Source organism: Patiria miniata, unplaced genomic scaffold (genome assembly GCF_015706575.1).
Source record: "Patiria miniata isolate m_02_andy unplaced genomic scaffold, ASM1570657v1 HiC_scaffold_10, whole genome shotgun sequence".
NCBI lineage: Eukaryota > Metazoa > Echinodermata > Asteroidea > Valvatida > Asterinidae > Patiria > Patiria miniata.
The window spans coordinates 9709476-9728210 of record NW_024037048.1 but is presented as its reverse complement, the minus strand read 5'-3'; the positions used below and the strand labels follow the sequence as shown (position 1 = coordinate 9728210).

The 18735-nt window shown below is 41.8% G+C and overlaps 1 protein-coding gene across 2 annotated transcripts; it reads right to left on the bottom strand.

Annotated features, from left to right (window-relative positions):
* Positions 1–3869: 3869 nt before the first annotated feature.
* Positions 3870–9838, bottom strand: LOC119737479 (protein FAM184A-like). 2 transcript variants are annotated; one of them, XM_038211879.1, is made up of 4 exons: positions 8989–9838; positions 8217–8387; positions 7377–7391; positions 3870–6150 (listed from the first exon to the last, which is right to left on the bottom strand). In XM_038211879.1, exons 1-4 carry the CDS (start codon positions 9796–9798, stop codon positions 5953–5955), a joined length of 1194 nt encoding a protein of 397 aa, XP_038067807.1. In that variant the 5' UTR covers positions 9799–9838; the 3' UTR covers positions 3870–5952. The 2 variants fall into 2 exon arrangements, with proteins under 2 accessions (XP_038067807.1, XP_038067814.1); XM_038211886.1 differs by lacking the exon at positions 7377–7391 and having other exon boundaries at positions 5850–6150.
* Positions 9839–18735: the final 8897 nt, after the last annotated feature.

The window sequence follows — 18735 nt, the reverse complement described above, 5'->3', positions numbered from 1 at the left end:
TAGCATTTTCGAAACCAAAACCTCAAAAAAGTCAGTTTAACTATATTTGCTATATATTTCCAACCCCCCAATTCCATCCATTTCTGAAAATTATAGCAAAAGCAAATGATGTATATTCCCTTTAATATCTCAACTTTTGAGAGGGACGCTCCTATTCGTTGTGTGTGCAAATGAATTGTGTGCAATTTCTGAACTGGAGCGCGCCATTTAAAACCGCTTTTTCAAACTGTATAAAGGCAAATGTATTTATTACAGGACATTTTATTCCTTTAAATTTTGTTCGGAAAAGAAAATCGAAAAAGCACGAATATGCCAACTTTAAACGAATTGTTTTTCAACAAATTTACGTTAAATATTGGTTGCTAGATTGACTGAATCAATTGAATGGAAAACATTTTCCTGGTATAAGTGCCTAGACTGTTCCTTCCGTTTTTACACTCTAAATATTGGTTTACATAACCAATCTTTAGTTGAAATAACTAACAATAAGTGGTTAATATGTGTCTCATATAGCCAAGCGATTGGTTGGACACATAATATTAACCGCTATAGTTGGTTACTTCAACCAATGATTGGTTATGTTAACTAATACGGGTGTCGTGTAGCAGAGTCGAATTGTTCCCAAGATTGAATGAACTGGATAACTTCATGAGCTCATGCATAATTGTTTTAATGCAATCCTTGAAAATGACCTTCCTGTCCCATTTAACCTTATTTTTAATATTTTGTTTGTGCAGTTTCAAGAGTATTTTGGTGCCGTTTTGGTTTTTATGCTAATTTAAATTTCCATATTCAAAAGCAAATCTGTGATGTCATTTTAGGCATGCGAACCTTGAATGTTACAATTTAATTCAGCACCAAAATTGCCCAAACTTTGGATATTTTGCTGTCGTAACTTTCTTTTCTTTGGTGATTCGTTGTTTCCTCAGCTTTTTTCAATGAGCAAATTTTTGGGTTCACAATTTGAAAACAAAACAGTGTCTTCTTGAAATGACATCACAGCAACAGCGCCCTCAGTTGTCCGGAAGAGCATGGCAAATGTTAAAATTATTAATTGAAGAAGTGCACTTTTCAACAACAAATAAACCCAAAAAGGGATATCAAATAGTTTTTACTTAATCCTAAAAGGGCCGGGGTATTTTGACCATCTCTCAGCCGGTGCGGGGGGGGGGGGGGGGGGGGCTAATGTTTCGCTGCGCGGAAACCAGTGGTACGAATGTTTTATGTTTTTGGTGTCAAAACGGATGCGCAAGGCTAGAGGCTAAAAAGTCAGAACAGCTCGGGTCGCGAGAGGAGCACAAAGTTGCACAAAAATATGTTCCTAAGAAAAAATGCCTTTCATGAGCCCTGAAACTTGAGTTCGACGTTTAAAGCTAGGGGTTCGGGGACTGCAATCAAGACGTTGTGGTCGTTTGGCACATTTTTAGAGCGTATTTAAAGCTGGAGGATCAGTTGCTTTTTTCTCATTTTCATTCCTTTCCTGATTATATTACCACCCAAAATCCAACGAGAATGATCAATGCCCGACGTGTTGAAATGTCGGCCGAGTCGATATTAAAATTGTTGAGTACACATTGAAAACTTAAAAAACTTTTTTTATTACGAACGATTTGGACTTCATATATAATTCTTTATTTCCAAAAATCGATTGGTGACTGATCGTTGGAAAGAAATCACCAAGGTCTAAAATTTCTTGAGTTTTAATTTCACGTGGTGTTTAGTACCAGTACGATCTCTAATCCAAGTATAAGCGTACACTATTCGGTAGGTTACTTTATGGGTTATTGATTAATGCAAATTACAGTTGGTGTATATGCGTTTTTAGGGGTAGCACCTTGCAAAATAGATTTTCAAATTGACTGAATGGATGATTTACTAGCATTACCTTAGCTAAGAGCTTTTCAATGAGACATTGCACGAAAAAAATCGGCCGAGGACAAGTAATCGATTAACTTATTTCAACTGATTTCGAATTCGTTCTGAATAGTGTGCGCAATTTCTGAACTGGAGCGCGCCATTTCAAACCACTTGTTAAAACTGTATAAAGACCTGCAAAAACAAACAAGAAACTGTATTTTGTTGTTAGACATTATTTCCCTTTAAATTTCGATTCGTTCGGAAAAGAAAATCAATATTTTGAAAAAGCACGTCATATACCAACTTTAATAATGCGTAAACTTCGTTTGTGAGATGAAGCTGGCCGCTAGTCTACGATAGTCTTTTTTTGTGGTTTTTTTTATCCACTCCTGTTCCGCCCATTTCAGTCTTGGTACATTCTATCTTCCACAGCCAGTCCTGATTGGTTGTTCTCAGGCAGTGACGTACCTGAAGGGCGCGGCAAAACGTTATGACTGGAGCTTCTGCCTTGGTGACGTCAGTTTTGCTCATGAATATGGAAATTAAAATGAGCATAAACTGACTGGTAACGAATATGCAAAAAGACTCAGATATGTTTTAGGGATTTAATTAAATCTACAAATTACATTGCCTTATTAAAGTTATTAATATAAGTTAGTACAAAGATTTCGATTTTATTTATGTTATATTTTATTTACTTATTTATTTTTGGGGCGGGAGGGGTTTAACACCAATATTACACACTTCAAAACAGTCATATTAGAACTTTTTTGTAAATGTGCGTCCCGTGGAATTTATTTCCATTCATCATACCAAAAAATATATACTTTTTAAGGTTATTATCATATTAAAATCCATTATCTTTGAAAAATGCATGTACATCAATTTAAAATGGAATGTAATTACTTTGTGAAATGTTTGCTACAGTCATTGAACATTGTACAGCGCTGCAAACGTTTCTAACAAATATACACTGCACCTAAAGCAGTTACAACTATCCACTGCGACATTTACAGAAAAACCTGCAGAAAAAAATTAATGCACGCGATCCAGAGCATGCATGTGGTGTGTCCCGTCCGCGTAATTTTTTTTCCTAGGAGGGTTAGGGGCAATGTCATGAATAATTCAGTTTTTCCTTTGAATCATTGCAAGACTTAGGTTCTCGTTCTATTTTCCCCTTAATTTAAATTATCTCAGTGATAAATGTGGAGAAGAAAATAGCTAATGAAAATGAGCAGCGACGACGTGGATTCGAACCAGGGATCTTTGTATCCATAGCTCATCTCGCTATCCACTAGGCTACTGTGTGGTAGCTCGACGACAACCGTTCTTTAAAATGCTTTAATGTATTGTAACTAGTTGGGTAACTAACAACAATGCTGTTGATGTCATTGTCCGTTCTCATGGATAAACATGAATTATTCATGACATTGCCCCTAACCCTCCTAGGAATAAAAAATACGCATCCCGTCCCATCCCGAGGGCCCTCAAACGTGGTAAAAAGCGCCATCTTGTGTTGGGGCATTGAGCCAATACTCTTACAACAAAAATGTCACTGAATGGATTTTTCCAAGCCATCAAACAAATATCACAGACAAGTTGTCTGCGGACCGCATGCGACGCCTTTTTCCTGCAGCGCAGCTGATCTCTATGTGTTCTTTAAAAAAGTCAAACAACCCCTAGATGACCTTTGACCTCCAATTTTGGAAGACTTGTGATGAACCCCCACCCAAGGATCACTTCATCCAAGTTACATTAAAATCCATCCAATTCTGCAGACAAAGAAACATTTGAAGCATATTTGAACAGTGACCTCTAATGACCGCTGCATGACCTTTGACCTCAGTGATCTGATGAAGAATTGGGTCTTCCCATCGCTGCATCAAAGTTTCATCAAAATCCATGAAATCATTTGTAGTGCAAGTGCAAGTAATACAGAATTTAGGATTGGTTAGTTTCTCCCAAACCTTCGTTTAAGCGACACAAAAACTAGAATTGAGCAACAGAAGCACTAAATTTACCCCAGATTTTATTTCTTCTTTGACCGATTCAGGGTGCCTTCAGTATTTACACTGGTGGATTCTGATGGACTCGGGACACCAACATGGTTTGCGTGACAAAATTGGTGGATTTTGGCGGATTCGGGATACTTTCTAGTAAAAGTGCTAAAGCTGAATCTGTTTACTCCAATACTCTGACATTATGTAAATTAGCACTCTAAAATCAAGAGAAATATTTAGATTTGTTCGCCAATTAGGAATTTCTTGTGCTTGGAATCTAAAAGCTGGTGAAATAAAGTTTAGGGAAATTTAACGAATTTATCTTTAAGCAATCTTGACGCGCAGTAAAGGTGGAACTAGTATGCTCTACATGAACTTTTAGTGATTTAGCGCATGCAGCTGGAATGTCGCTCGCATCTTGGAAGAGCGCAACACGCAGGGTGCGATATGGACCATGCAATACAGCCTCATATCACCATTGTTGCCATGGATACCACCAATCAGGATCAAGGATACAAGTTTGCTTGGAGAAAATACCTAGTGTCCTTTAAGTACCTATCTGACTGACCGACTCCCCGACTGTCACTTTTGCCCTGGTTGCTGACTAACGAAGAGAGTGGGGCAGTGCTATTACAGAGTGGCAGGATCACATAAGGAATGTAGGCCTCTACGCTGGCATGCCGAAGGTGACGAAAAAGATCCGGGAACGTTGTCTCAAGCTTGCAGGGCATTGCGTCTGTCACCTGGAGCTGGCCGCTAGCCCGATCATTCTCTGGGAGCCCACAAGGGCACTGCCTCTCCCTCTGCCTCTCTGCCACTGCCTCTCTGAAGTCTCTCCCTCGTGGACATGCTGAAACAGGACACCGGCTTGACCACTGCCGAGGAGCTGCGCTCCTGCATGCTGAACCAACATCTGGACCCAGATCAATGGGAGGGCTCGAGCTGCCAAAGCGCCTCGACTTGATTGATTGATCATATAGGATACACCATATAACGCCAACGAATGGGCGAAATCCGGCCCATTGTGTAGACCAGATGCATGATAAGACTTCCAGTGAATAGCCATTTCTGAATCAATACCAGTGATTCCCAATCCAGTGAGCCACCAAGAGGTTCCACAGAGAGTTAATTTTTCGGTCGACAAAAGCATGGCCGACATGCCGCGATATAAACGAATGTCAGTAGACAACCTCAGGAATTGTTGATAGATCAAGGCAAAGCATTCTTTGGCCTAGCACAAAACACCATATCTAGATAAACAAGTACCAAGTGGTACAACCCACGGCGGTTCCACAAACTTTAAACCGCGAATTTGGCTTTGCAATGGGGCGTGATCTAATATGCAAATCAGATGCATGCGCGCGTATCAGTGTCACAAAACTGCAGGTATTCCACAGAAACTCACTGCCAAAGCTGTGATACATGCGTGGCATGCATGGAAACAGTATAATGGGCCGAGTAAAGTGTCCACCAACCAATTACCCACCAGCCAACTCACCAACCAACCAACATAAGCAGCTCAAGCCAATGGCGTGTTTCACACCGCCGTGGAAATAAAACGTAAAAAGATACTCACTTGATTCATGTATACGCTTACGAACCTACTGATCGGACAAACTAACAATTTTAAGTGTACCGTGCCATGGTAAATTTGTTGACCGTCTTGCACACTGCATTGCTAAACATTGACTCTCCGTAGTGACCTCAGGGGTGCGTTCAAGCGTGTTACTCTTGCTACTCCCGAGTGCAGGAAAATGTTGCGTGCGCATTACTCCCGGTGCAGGAGTATACTCCGGGTATGACGGAGAGTATACTCTTGCTCACCCGCGGGTCGTACTCCTGCCGTTCGGGCGCTCAGGAGTATACTCATGTTAGCACGAGTAGCACGCTCGAATGCACCCCAGGTGGCTGACTGTATTGGGAACTGCCTGTTTTGATTCAGAATGCCTATTCGCTGGGTGCTGGATTTCGTCCATTCATCGGCGTTATATGGGTAATCCTATATGATAGCACTGCCCCGCTCTCTTCATTATTAGGTATGCGCCTTGTCTTGTTCGTCAAAGAGACCAGTGATGTCCGAATTCCTAAATTCTCGTCAGTGAAATCCAGGCATTGGATAGCCAGCTGTCTGCCGCTCTCTTGGCGTTCCGACCAGTCGGTGGGTTCTCCCGCTGCTGTGGCTGTTTGTCGCCCTCTGACGGCTGTCCATGGACAGGGTCGGGAGCCGGTTCAACCCCGGGCGGTACTGTGGCTGCAGGTTGTCGTTTGTGTCCCGCGGAGTGCGGTTACCCACCTTGAACAAAATTTAAAAAGATGTCAACAATTCTTGAAAGCTGAACAAAGAAATTGACTAAAGCAGGGCTCGAACCTGGGACCTCCAGATTGCCGTTCCGGTGCTCTACCAAGTGAAGAAACACGACTGTGACATTATTAAGGGAATAAATGTGTGCTTGGAAGATAGTGAACCTTATGGTTAAGACTGGTTGGAGTCTGGAATGCTGATAACTAGGCGAAGCCGAGGGTAATTATCAGCATTCCAGACTCCAACCAGTCTTAAACTCAGTGTTTAATACCGACCAAGCACATATTTATTCCCATTCATAAATACCTTTTCAGTCAAAAAAAAAAGTCAAAACCAGTCAAAAATTGAACATTTCCAACGACTTTGTTCAACAATTTTACTTTCTGTTTCTCGAAACACCCCTCTAGCTATATAATGGATTTCGTAGGAGTCCACATTTCATGCGACACTTGAAAAATGTTTAATACCAGCCAGCCATGTCTTTATCATCTGTTTAAGACCGGCCATGTGGGCTCTCGACCAATCGGAATGGGTAAACTGTCTTAGGTATTTATGAATGTAATGCAATTATTTAAATGACATAGCTCAATCTAGTGCGCTCAATGCAGCGGCGTAAAAATGGTTTAGGTTCTAGAGAGCACATGGGGGTGCACCAATTTTTCAAGGGGGGCACTGAATCCAGTAAAATATACATTGTTTGTGTGCAATTCAAGATTTCAAATGGGGCGCATCCGGAGAAGGGGGGGGGGGGCTTGCTTTCAATTCAAAGTAATGACTTTAATCCCTAACCACCCTGAATCCTCCAAAAATCCTTTTTGCAAATTGGAGGAATTTGCAGGATTGAGGTTACATGGCCAAAGTGCGTTGCTGATTTCGGAGTACGCACTGTGTCAAGGTCTTGGGCCGGACCTTGTGTTGTTTATGCTCAGCCGTGCATAAATTTAGTCCTTGATTATACTTGACAACCTCCGCACTGCTCCAGGATGTCACTGCCTCTGCCTCTGCCTATTGACAGTCATAGCCGGAGGATTTTGCAGGATTCAGGCAGTGGTCACCCCTCCATGGACCATATTCAAGAAACAACGGAGGAATTTGCAGGATTGAGGCTATATGCTATTTTTCCATGAGGCCAATTGGAGGATTTTGCAGGATTGAGGCTACATCCTAGCAAAAAGGCCTAGGGAGTTAGGGTTAATTGAAATTATAGATCAACTTACTGTTAAGGCAGAATCCTTTAGGAATGCATGCATTTCAAGGAGACAAAATGAAAACCAATCCAAAAATAAATAGTCGAGTCTCGTTAATACAAACTCGTTCGGACCTAGCCAAATTGTTTGTTATATCAGAATTTTGTATTAAGAGGAACATCAGTCCCATTCATTGTGCACATAAATACACAGTCGGGACTAAGGCTTTAAGTTTGTTATAACCAGAATTTTGTATTAACAGAGTTTGTACTAACGAGATTCGATTGTAATAGGCACCCAAAAAATACATTCAACGATAGGCCTACAATTCAATTATTGATTTTTCTCCATGTATTTGATATACACAGTGGCTTTGCCTCCTAAATATCGAGCTTTTTAAATGAAATCACTTGGCTTCACTCTCAGGTGAAAACAAAAATTGAAACAAAGTCTCCTTTAAAAACTGAATTGAGACTCGGCTCATGAAATACTGAGGACCCTGTCTGTGCCTCGACACTTTTTGTGAATTTTTTCTGCGAAAGAGGTGAGCAAAGTTTGCCGATTTGGTTTTGCCTGTTTCTCTGGGATACTGCGTGTGGGCAACAAAAATGGTGAGAAAAGCGCCCTCTAGTGTTTGTTAACAGAGTCCAATTGAATATTACATATAAGAAGTTCGCTAATTTTCCTCTGTATTGACTAACAAGCCCCCAGATAGCAATTTCATGTCATCAAAGTCAATTTGAGCAGTGAGAAAAAACAAGCATTTTCTTAGAAAACACTTAGAATTTTTCAGTCCACTCTCATCTATAGGGTTTGTACACAGGGTGTTGAGTGAACTTCTTATATGGAAATCTTTCCGAATATACTAACCATCTGCGGTCGGCCTGTCGTTCGCGTTACGGCCAGGCCCCCGGCCCGGTGGTCAACGCGTACTGGTGAGCTGTCGGTAAACATGCGATTGAAGTTGCCTTCCCGGTTGCTGAGCTCCATGCGGTACATGCGGACCTCACGGCGAAGGCGTTCCAATTCTTCGCTGAATTCCTGCAGATGTCAAAATGGCGAACCCAGGGTCAAGTTCTAACTGGGACTGTAACTGCATACTAACTACGGTACTGAGGGTTTTTTACTCACCATTTGGCTAACTTATACTCCCACACAACATGCATCTCAAAATGCTCTACAGTATGTCCCAAAAATGTGCCTGACGGACTGTTTTTAAAATCATTACAAAACAATGAGGTCAATTTTGAAATTGTTTTGGTTGTGTAGATGCTCCTAAGCCTTGGCCTCAACCCCGATGAGTTTCATTTAATTTCAGTCAGGCATCACTGCACAATTGTCAATTGATCACAACGACACTTTTGAATACTGTGACCAAGTTCCTTGCCTTAATCAATTTCAGTGCTGTTTCATGTTACTTAGGCCTATCACAAACATGGTATGAATAGTTTGTGTCATGGAGGGACGATTTCACTAGTTTCAAAGTGACACCGGAACGTGGCGTTATTTACATGCCACGTTCGCAGGTCTATGCCTTAACCACCAAGTGGCACTATACCCCTAGAACTATGGGTATTACACGTGTAATACCCATAGTTCTAGGGCTAGTGGCTCTACATTTTTTTCTGCACAACTTTCTAACCATGCCTTCTCCTGGTGATTTTGAAGACCTTGGCGCAGGTTGCACGGTAAACTCAGACTGTCGACGACTCTCCAACTCTTTCTTAAGATTCCGGAGGTCCGACTCCAGATTCTTATTCCTCTGCTGGAGTCTTTCCTTTCCATTACTGGTCTCCAGTAGTTCGTTTTTCAAGTCTTCCATTTGTAAGCTCAACTCTGATTGCACTTGTTCCATTTCAGATCGGAGCCGGTGGACGACTGCGTCATTTTCTCTCCGCTTGTCGTTTTCTTTGCTGATTGTTTCCCGGAGTCTCTCAAATTCCACGGTCTTCGCTTCCAGCTCGGCTTGGGCAAGATCGAGTTGCTTTTGGAATTGCTTGACTTCATCTTCGCCCAAGCCTGTCACAAGCTCCTTTGACTTTGAGTCGTCCACGATTCTCTGAAGTCTGACAACTTGGTCTTTCATGAAATCATTGTCCTTCCTAAGTTCAATCACTCTGACTTCGTTCTCAGCGAGCTTCTGCGTTAGCAGCTTCTCCCTCTCTTCAAAATCTTGCTCGAAACCTTTCTTTGCCTCCTCGCCCCTCCTCTGTTCCGCGGCCAAGCAGTGTTGCAACTTTTTGATTTTGCTCCGTGCGTCTGCAATAACATTGGAAATTTCCTCCTCATAAGCGACCCTGACGGCCTCCAGCTCGACTTCCTTCTCATGGTTCTTCACGAAGAGCATGTGGACTACTTGAGTGAGTTCTGCCACCTTCTTGCACATCTTGAATTCGAAGGATTTCTTGTTGAACTTCGGGGTAGCGGCGGCAGCTCCGCCGCCCTCCGCCATCTTGAATGTTTATAGCAACTAGAAGAACAAGGTACGACGCGGTCTTCGGTCTTTACACAAAAACTCTTGCATGTTGGTAGACTCTTGGGGGCGTTCTATCCGCGTGAGGCGCCCCAAATTATTTAAGTTTCAGTTCAAAGGCGCTTTTGACGAGACCAGCGGGCCGCGGTTCATACGTTTTGTTGTGTGTATCCACTTTTACAAAACATTACAATGTGGACCACATTTCCATCTTTGTGCGTGTGGAATGTACAAATATCCAATTCATGTCAATTTGCAATGGCCATATGATTATTTTATGCCAATTGCAAGGAATGGTGGTGCAGCCCTGCTGATGCGACGGTCGGCTCGTTTACATCTTTTCCAGAAGCACGTGGCAGACGCTCTCAAATTTCTTACCCGCCGCTTCGGTGTAAATACAACACCTTTGGCTGTATCCGCGTTGGAAGGAAATCATGAAGATGTCAGAAATGTTGAGAGACAAGATGGAGACGCAGGCCTCCGATCTTTAGTTTCCTCAAGCTTCACTTCACAACTCCGAAATTTCCAAAATCATGGTCTTCATGCAGTTGGGTAAATATTATCATTTTTTTTATGGCAATGCTCTCTGACGACCGGGAAAAAAAGGTACTAGTACTAAGCCTATAGTTGCAACAACCGTCACTGCGCGCCCTTTCCTATGTGCTCTAGTGGGGCGGACTCTATATGCATTTTTGGGTACACTCTCTCCCAACACATATAGCCTAGGCGGTACTTCAACAAGTTCAAAACCATTTAATGCCATTTTGTCTGACCCTTTTAGGGGCGGGTCATGACGCTAAAAAGTGGGGGGCTGCGCCGGCAAAAGAACGATTCCGATAATTTCACCTTTTCTTTTCTTTTCTGCATTTGGCCAGCTCACCCATAGAGCTGCTCACCCAAGTGAAAATAAAAATAATTCAAGAATTTCGCCATTGCTGGGAGTTGGCCATATTTTTAAACAGTAAGGGGCAAATGGCGTAAACAAACAAAAAATCGGCTGCAACAGGCAATATTTTTTTTTAATCCAATAGGCCTATAGTTGGGCAATTTCCAAAAGTTGGCATTATACACTTCAGTCATTGTTCTGCATCCCACTTTTACGGAGATTGTACATTATGAGGCCGTTGAAAGAAACAGCGTTGATGCGAAATCAAATCCCTTTTGCTATAATGGCCTGGAATTACAACATTCAAAGCATTTTGCGTCTGTTAGGGGATTTCAAATTCCTGCTCTTAATGGTGGCCGTTTCTGTGTTATCCTCTTGGTCGGAAATCCTCTCAAATATTTCCTTGTTCGTATTTTACCCATATAATCCGAGAGCCCATTGAGGTCTCTCACAAAAGGTTTAATGGCGGCAGCGAGTAGGTGGGGTGTCCAAGCTTCAAAACCGCAATTCTTAAGTGTCATACCCGTGCGTCTGGGAGGGGACACCGCCTAAATTTTTTTTATGTCTAAGTTCATTAGAACGATCATTCCAACACCAAACAGTCATGAATGAGTCTGCTTTTGCAGAATTTCAACTTACGAATAAAAAATCCCGTGCAAAATTCACTTAAGAGCGGCAAGTTAATTGCCGATTTCTGCACGGCTTAAAAAGTATTACGCAATGCACACAAACATAGATCCCAACATAGATCCCAACACAAACATAGATCCCAACTAACGGAAGTCATACGCATGGTTAATTAAAGTAACACAATTTTTACAGCTGTTTATGGAGTGTTAAACTTTTCCACCAAAGGCGCACAGTTTCTTAAAAAAAGAAAGAAAAAAACCCACCGCAATATTTCATATATTATCAGATCAATACATTCATGTGTATAATGGTTCATATAGGGCCTATAGAGTGATTCTTGATTCAAGACATTCTTTGATTTTGATCGAAATAGACCATGGGACTGTTATGAATGTGTACTTTTAAGTGGAGGAAGGGGAAAACCTATATATGTATAATTATTTGTTTATGAATTAAATGATTGATACCAAAAAAGTACTAATGAGGCCTATACATAATTATGCATAAATCGGAACCTCTACAATACCGTGAGATCAGGAAGTGGGAGTGTTTCTGGGGGTTTAAAAGTTTTTGAAAAAGAATGAATAATTCACAAATAATGCGTTGTAATTCCAAGACTGTGTAACACTCTGTTATTTTACAGTACATGTGTACGGTACGTGTTCATTTTTAAAATTACTGTCATGGTATTTCGCGATTCTTGGGGGCTGTTTTGCAAACTGATACGTATGCCTCAATGCTATTACGTCATTTCACACAAAAAAGAGTTAAGCCCGGTTCATACTCTGCGCGAAAGCGAGAGCGAACGCGACTTGTGACGTCGTGGCAAGTATTCGCGCTGCGAATTCGTAAAAGATGAACATATTTCAACTCGGGCGAATTTCGCAGCGAATGTTTTATGACGTCAAATTCGCTTCGCATTCGCTTTCGCATGAAGTATGAACCGGGCTTTACGGTTTTGCGTTATTTCGCGGTAAATAAAGCCGTTCGCAGATTTTGCACGAGTTTTTTATTCTTAACTTGACATTCTGCAAACGCTGACTCGTACACTACCGTTTGGTGTTGGAATGATCGTTGTGCTCAATGTTTAAACACATAAAACAAAAAGCACCTTAGAAGGCGGCTAATTATTGAACTTTAACTCGTTCTTAAACACAAAATGAACGGGAAAAGCTATTCTTAAGTTGTGGATCTTGCATTATAGTCACAAGCAGCTTATAGTGAAGGTTTCGCTCTTGTGCTCAAAAGTTCAATTAACAGTAAATAATTAGTGCTAATTAGGCCGTTCTTAAACATTCATGCACACGGGATTTCTCATCCTTAAGTTATTGGTTATTGATAAATTTTTCGAAAACTATCTTTTCGCTTTTCACCGTGCTTGTGCGCGATATTCTAATTAAAAGTCACTGGGGGGGGGGGGGGGGGGTGTCTTTAGGTGGTGCCCCCTCCGAAACGCACGGGGTGTGTCACTTAAGAGTGACGGTTTTGACGGTTGGACACCCCCACCTACTCGCTGCCACCATCAAACCTTTTGTGCGCGATATTCTAATTAAACCTCAATGGGCTATCGGACTTCTTTAAAAATCAAGAGTTCCGCAAGGAGCAGTGCTCGGACCACTATACTGCTGACTTTACCTGCCGAGCAAGTTGACTTCACAAGTGAGACTATTTGCTGACGATTGCCTAGTATACCAACAAATATCACCTGACAAGGACACCTCAACTCTACAAAACAATTTCAAGTTGCTCGAATCATGGCAGAATGAATGGCTCATGAACTTTAATTCATCGAAGTGCTGTACTATCACATTTGCTTACCGGAATCCTCCAAAGAGATCCTACACCTTTTGTGGGGAGCAACTCACATCGAACACAGCTTGCTGCAGCCAAAACCCCGACATTTCTCGGAGTCATCAGGCGGAATATGTGGAGCTGCCCAGAAGAAGTGAAATGCATGGCACACCCTATCTTTGGAGTATGCAGTGACTGTGTGGGACACACACTGAGTGTAATATACCGTAACACTAGACATAGTCCAAAATTATGCAACAAGATTCTGCACACAAAAATTATAGTATAGGAAGAGGGAACAGTCACTGGAATCCTGGAGCACATCAAGTGGGGAGACATGGAAGAGCAAAGGAAGATACAAAGGCTATCAGTGCTCTACAAAATCAATCATGAGCTGGTTTACATCTCACGAGCAGATCACCTCAACTGCAACACAAGAAATACCAGGGGGCACCAACACAAATCCTACAAACGACATGCAACTAAGGAAGCCTACTGGAACTCTTTCTTCCCGAGAACAATTACAGGATGGAAGAAGTTGCCAGTGTAACCTGGAAAATTGACACTCTTGACATGGGGATTCAACTCGACACAAATAATTTAATACAAGACCATAGGATCTAAGAACAAGTCGCGAACTATTCTATTAAGAAAAGGATTTTAAAATGAAACAAACTTGAGACCAAAGCAGAAAAAACCCTTTAAAACCAAAAAAAAAAACAATGATAAAAACTACAACCAAAACCAAAATTAACAGTAAAACCAACTTAAAAAACAACTTAAAAAACCAACACAGAGCGTCAAAGTAATGGACCTTAAATGCAATTTGACCGAAACCAGGTGACTATAGCAGCTCCAAAACACACAGGGCAGGCGCTCCCAAGAAAAGGGGAAAGAGAGGAAATAACTCGCCAATAAAACACAACTCTCTTCTGTGCCGCCGGTCTGCTAAGTGAGGGGCTGTGGACTTACAGGGTGGCAGAGCACATGGTCTTATTAAAGGGGCTATTGTTCTAAGGGGTCATGTTACTGGGGAAAAGGGAAAAGTTAATCAGGGGTACACACTTCTATGAAAGGGTAGGGGACATCTAATAAAAAGGGGTGATTTATGCAGGGGAGCTACACCTATACTTAAACACTAAAAGCAATACAGTAAAAACTACAAGTTCAATTTGGCCCTGCCACACCAGCAAACGTCGTCAACTCTAGGACACTACTTGCATTCAAGGAAAGGGCATCCAAGCACTACATGGACAACTACATGTAAGGCTATTTACTAAGGTCATCTACACATAAGGTCAGAAGTTAGTGTGATATTCCTGAGTGAATTTTACTGACTCAACCAAAACCAGAAACATGCACATTTCGTGGTTTTCAGGACGCAGTGCCCCTTTAATTTCGCCTTAGGAACTATTTTATCATCTTCCAAAACTTGTTGGAGCTAATATCGACTGTCCATCCTCAAATTAAACATGTTAATTGTTATATTTGTATACTGGCGTCTTTCGACTTTCCGATGTTGTTTTAGACATGATAATGCTCACTTTCTTCCTTGTAAACAACATGCTAATTGTAAAAAGAAATGGCCTCAAGGTGTTAACCTTCTGTATGGCCCTTTATTGGAGAAGTGATATAGGATAGTGGCCTTGAATAAGGAAGCAATGAACATTGTTAAAAATTGTTTAAACAACACCTTTTAAAAAGACCGTTTGATCGTTTTGCCTTTTGCTAGCTATAGGGTTTTCACGGGCATCCGTTCATCAATTTTCCTGTAACCCTCGGACGCTATCATGCATGGCAGGCTGATAAAGCTGATGTGGTTCAACGTCGCAGCTACTCAAGGAATTCTTCAACACTGCTGAGTCTGGTAAGTGTTTGCACTTCTTATGTTACTGAATTATTGTTTTTAATAATGTTACAGGGTGAGTAAAAAAAATGCGGAACCAAACCCCAAAACATTATATGTCATATTTTGAACAAATATGCAGCACCCAAAATAACAATGACTGGAAAGCCAATTTTACAAGGTACTGTTTGATGAAAAAAATTTACTGAAATTAGTCAATCCGTTTAGAAAATATCATCATTTACACACAATAACCCTAAAACCTGTCTCGTCCCCCCCCCCCCAATGCGATTTCAAGAATCGTCGTCGCATCTTTCTTCAAACATCACCAGCGATTAAATCTCAGTATAAACAATAAACATATTCAACAGAATCCCTTCGAAGGCCCGTCCTTTAAAAAAGTATATTTTATTAATTAAATTGTTTGCCAGGTTTGTTAATAAAGATATGCTACAGTTGGTAGCAATTGTTGATATATGTATTCTGTGTCATTTTCTTTGTTGTTCAAACAGTCAAAACACACAATGAATGGCTTTTTTGGACGAGACGGGTTTTAGGGTCATTGTGTTTAAATGGTGATGTTCTTTGATCGGATTGAGCAATTTGTATATTTTTTTAAAATAAAAAAGTAGCTTATCAAATTGGCTTTTCAGTCATTATTGTTGTCGGTGCTAATTATTCTTTTAAATATGAAATATATTTTATGGGATTTGGGTTCCGCTTTTTCTGACTCACCCTGTATAACGGCTCTTACCTCAATGTATATTCCAAGCCATACGACAATAATGGCAATAGGATGATTTGCTTTTGTTGAGATAATTTGACATATCCATATGCGTTTAGTTTGAGACATTCTGTGCACTATTTGACTGCCTGTCAGCGAACCCTGGGCCAGCTATGATATGACTTATGCTAAATCTCGAGTATGAGTCCCTTTTTAGAAAGAAATTCTCGGATTTTTGACATGGATAGGGAGCTGGATATTGTGGCTACAGTTCCCAACAAATTTAAAGTCCGCAGATCAAATACAAAGTTGAAGATAATTTGACATGCGCATCCATATTTTGGCCAAGGTTATATATGTACAATATATTCCATTTGACTGCCTATCAGTTGGTGCTCTGCCAGCTAAGATGTGACTAGCAATATCTCATTTTTTAGTGCCCTTGCCATCAGTAATTCTGGAATATTTTGACATGGATAGGGACCTTGCTAGTGTGACTACATTATACAACACGTTTGAATTCAGCAGATACCTGTAGACAATTAAAGATACGTATCGATGTTTCGGCCGACTATATTTCTGTGCAGTATTCTCCATTTGCCTGCCGATCAGTCTGTTGGCCCTCTGCCAGCTATGACATGAATATGGCAGTGGCGTTGTCATCAGAAATCTCGAAATATTTTGACATGGATGTGGAGCTAGGTAATGTGGCTACATTCTCCCACAAGTATGGCTGACCAAATATAACTGGAGAAAATTAGGGATATGCAACTATGTTTTGGCTGAGGTTATTTCTGTGCGGTTTTGCATTTTGACTGCCTATTAGTTGGTGCTCCATCAGCTATGACATGACTTGCAATATCTCGACATTTAGTACCCTTCTTCAGAAATCTCAGAATATTTTGAAATTTGAATATGGAGCTAGTAAGAGTGGCTACATTCTTCCACAAGTTTGGAGTTGACGCAACTATGTTTTGGCCAAGTTTATTTCTTTGCGGTTTTCCATTTGACTGCCTAACTTTGGCGCTCAAACAGCAATGACGTGACTTACTATATCTCGACTTTAAGTGCCCTCTTCATCAAAAACTTCATCATCCAACTATTTTGACACGGATGGCTACATTCTCTTATAAGTTTGGAGTCAGCAGTGGTCAGTTTCGTTTTTGTGCAGTAAGTCCCATAGCGGGGCCTGTCAGTGCCAGCCGACATGGCTCTCATGTATCCTTGACATGGATGGATTTGAACAAACTATAGCTTGTTGGATAGCGGATGAATAGGCCAACAATCTGACAAATCGGCAAGGCTTCAGACTTGAAACTTTTGGAGTAAGCGTCAGATGTAGGTACATGATGCCCCCAGTTTCGTTTTTGTGCAGTAAGTCCCATAGCAAGGGCTGTCAGCGCCAGCCGACATGGCTCTCATGTGCCGCGGTCTAAAGGTACCTTAACATGGATGGATTTTGACAAACTATAACTTGTTGGATAGCGGATGAATAGGCACACAAGCTGACAAATCGGCAAGGCTTCAGACTTGAAACTTTTGGAGTGAGCCCCAGACGTAGGTACATGATGCCCCCAGATTCGATTTTGTGCAGTAAGTGCCACAGCAAGGGCTGTCAGCGCCAGCCGACATGGCTCTCATGTGTTGCGGTCTAAAGGCACCTTAACATGGATGGATTTTGAGATACTATAGCTTTTTGGATAGCGGATGAATAGGCCGACAAGCTAACGAATCGGCAAGGCTTCAGACTTGAAACTTTTGGAGTGAGCCCCAGACGTAGGTACATAATGCCCACAGATTCGTTTTTGTGCAGTAAGTCCCATAGCAAGGGCTGTCAGCGCCAGCCGACATGGCTCTCATGTGACGCGGTCTAAAGGTACCTTAACATGAATGGATTTTAACAAACTATAGCTTGATGGATAGCGGATGAATAGGCCAACAAGCTGACAAATCGGCAAGGCTTCAGACTTGAAAAATTTGGAGTGAGCCCCAGACGTATGTACATGATGCCCCCAGATTCGTTTTTGTGCAGTAAGTCCCATAGCAAGGGCTGTCAGCGCCAGCCGACATGGCTCTCATGTGTCACGGACTAAAGGTACCTTAACATGGATGGATTTTGACAAACTATAGCTTGTTGGATAGCGGATGAATAGGCCAACAAGCTGACAAATCGGCAAGGATTCAGACTTGAAACTTTTGGAGTGAGCCCCAGACGTAGGTACATGATGCCCCCAGTTTCGTTTTTGTGCAGTAAGTCCCATAGCAAGGGCTGTCAGCGCAAGCCGACATGGCTCTCATGTGTAGAGTCTAAAGGTACCTTAACATAGATGGATTTTGACATACTATAGCTTTTTGGATAGCGGATGAATAGGCCAACAAGCTGACAAATCGGCAAGGCTTCAGACCTGAAGCTTTTGGAGTGAGCTCCAGAAGTAGGTACATGATGCCCCCAGTTTCGTTTTTGTGCAGTAAGTCCCATACTAAGGGCTGTTAGCGCCAGCTGACATGGCTCTCCTGTGTCTGGGACTAAAGGTACCTTAACATGGATGGATTTTGACAAACTTTAGCTTGTTGGATAGCGGATGAATAGGCCAACAAGCTGACAAATCGGCAAGGCTTCAGACTTGAAACTTTTGGAGTGAGCCCCAGAAGTAGGTACATGATGCCCCCAGTTTCGTTTTTGTGCAGTAAGTCCCATAGCAAGGGCTGTCACCGCCAGCCGACATGGCTCTCATGTGTCTGGATCTAAAGGTACCTTAACATGGATGAATTTTGACAAACTTTAGCTTGTTGGATAGCGGATGAATAGGCCAACAAGCTGACAAATCGGCAAGGCTTCAGACTTGAAACTTTTGGAGTGAGCTTCTGAAGTAGGTACATGATGCCCCCAGTTTCGTTGTTGTGCAGTAAGTCCCATAGCAAGGGCTGTCAGCGCCAGCCGACATGGCTCTCATGTGTCTGGGTCTAAAGGTACCTTAACATGGATGGATTTTGACAAACTTAAGCTTGTTGGATAGCGGATGAATAGGCCAACAAGCT

Coding starts and splice junctions, on each gene's coding strand:
- LOC119737479 (XM_038211879.1), bottom strand. CDS start 9,798: ATGGCGGAGGGCGGCGGAGCTGCCGCCGCTACCCCGAAGTTCAACAAG. Junction 8,388..8,988: donor AATCACCAGGAGAAGGCATG/GTTAGAAAGTTG, acceptor TGACATCTGCAG/GAATTCAGCGAAGAATTGGA.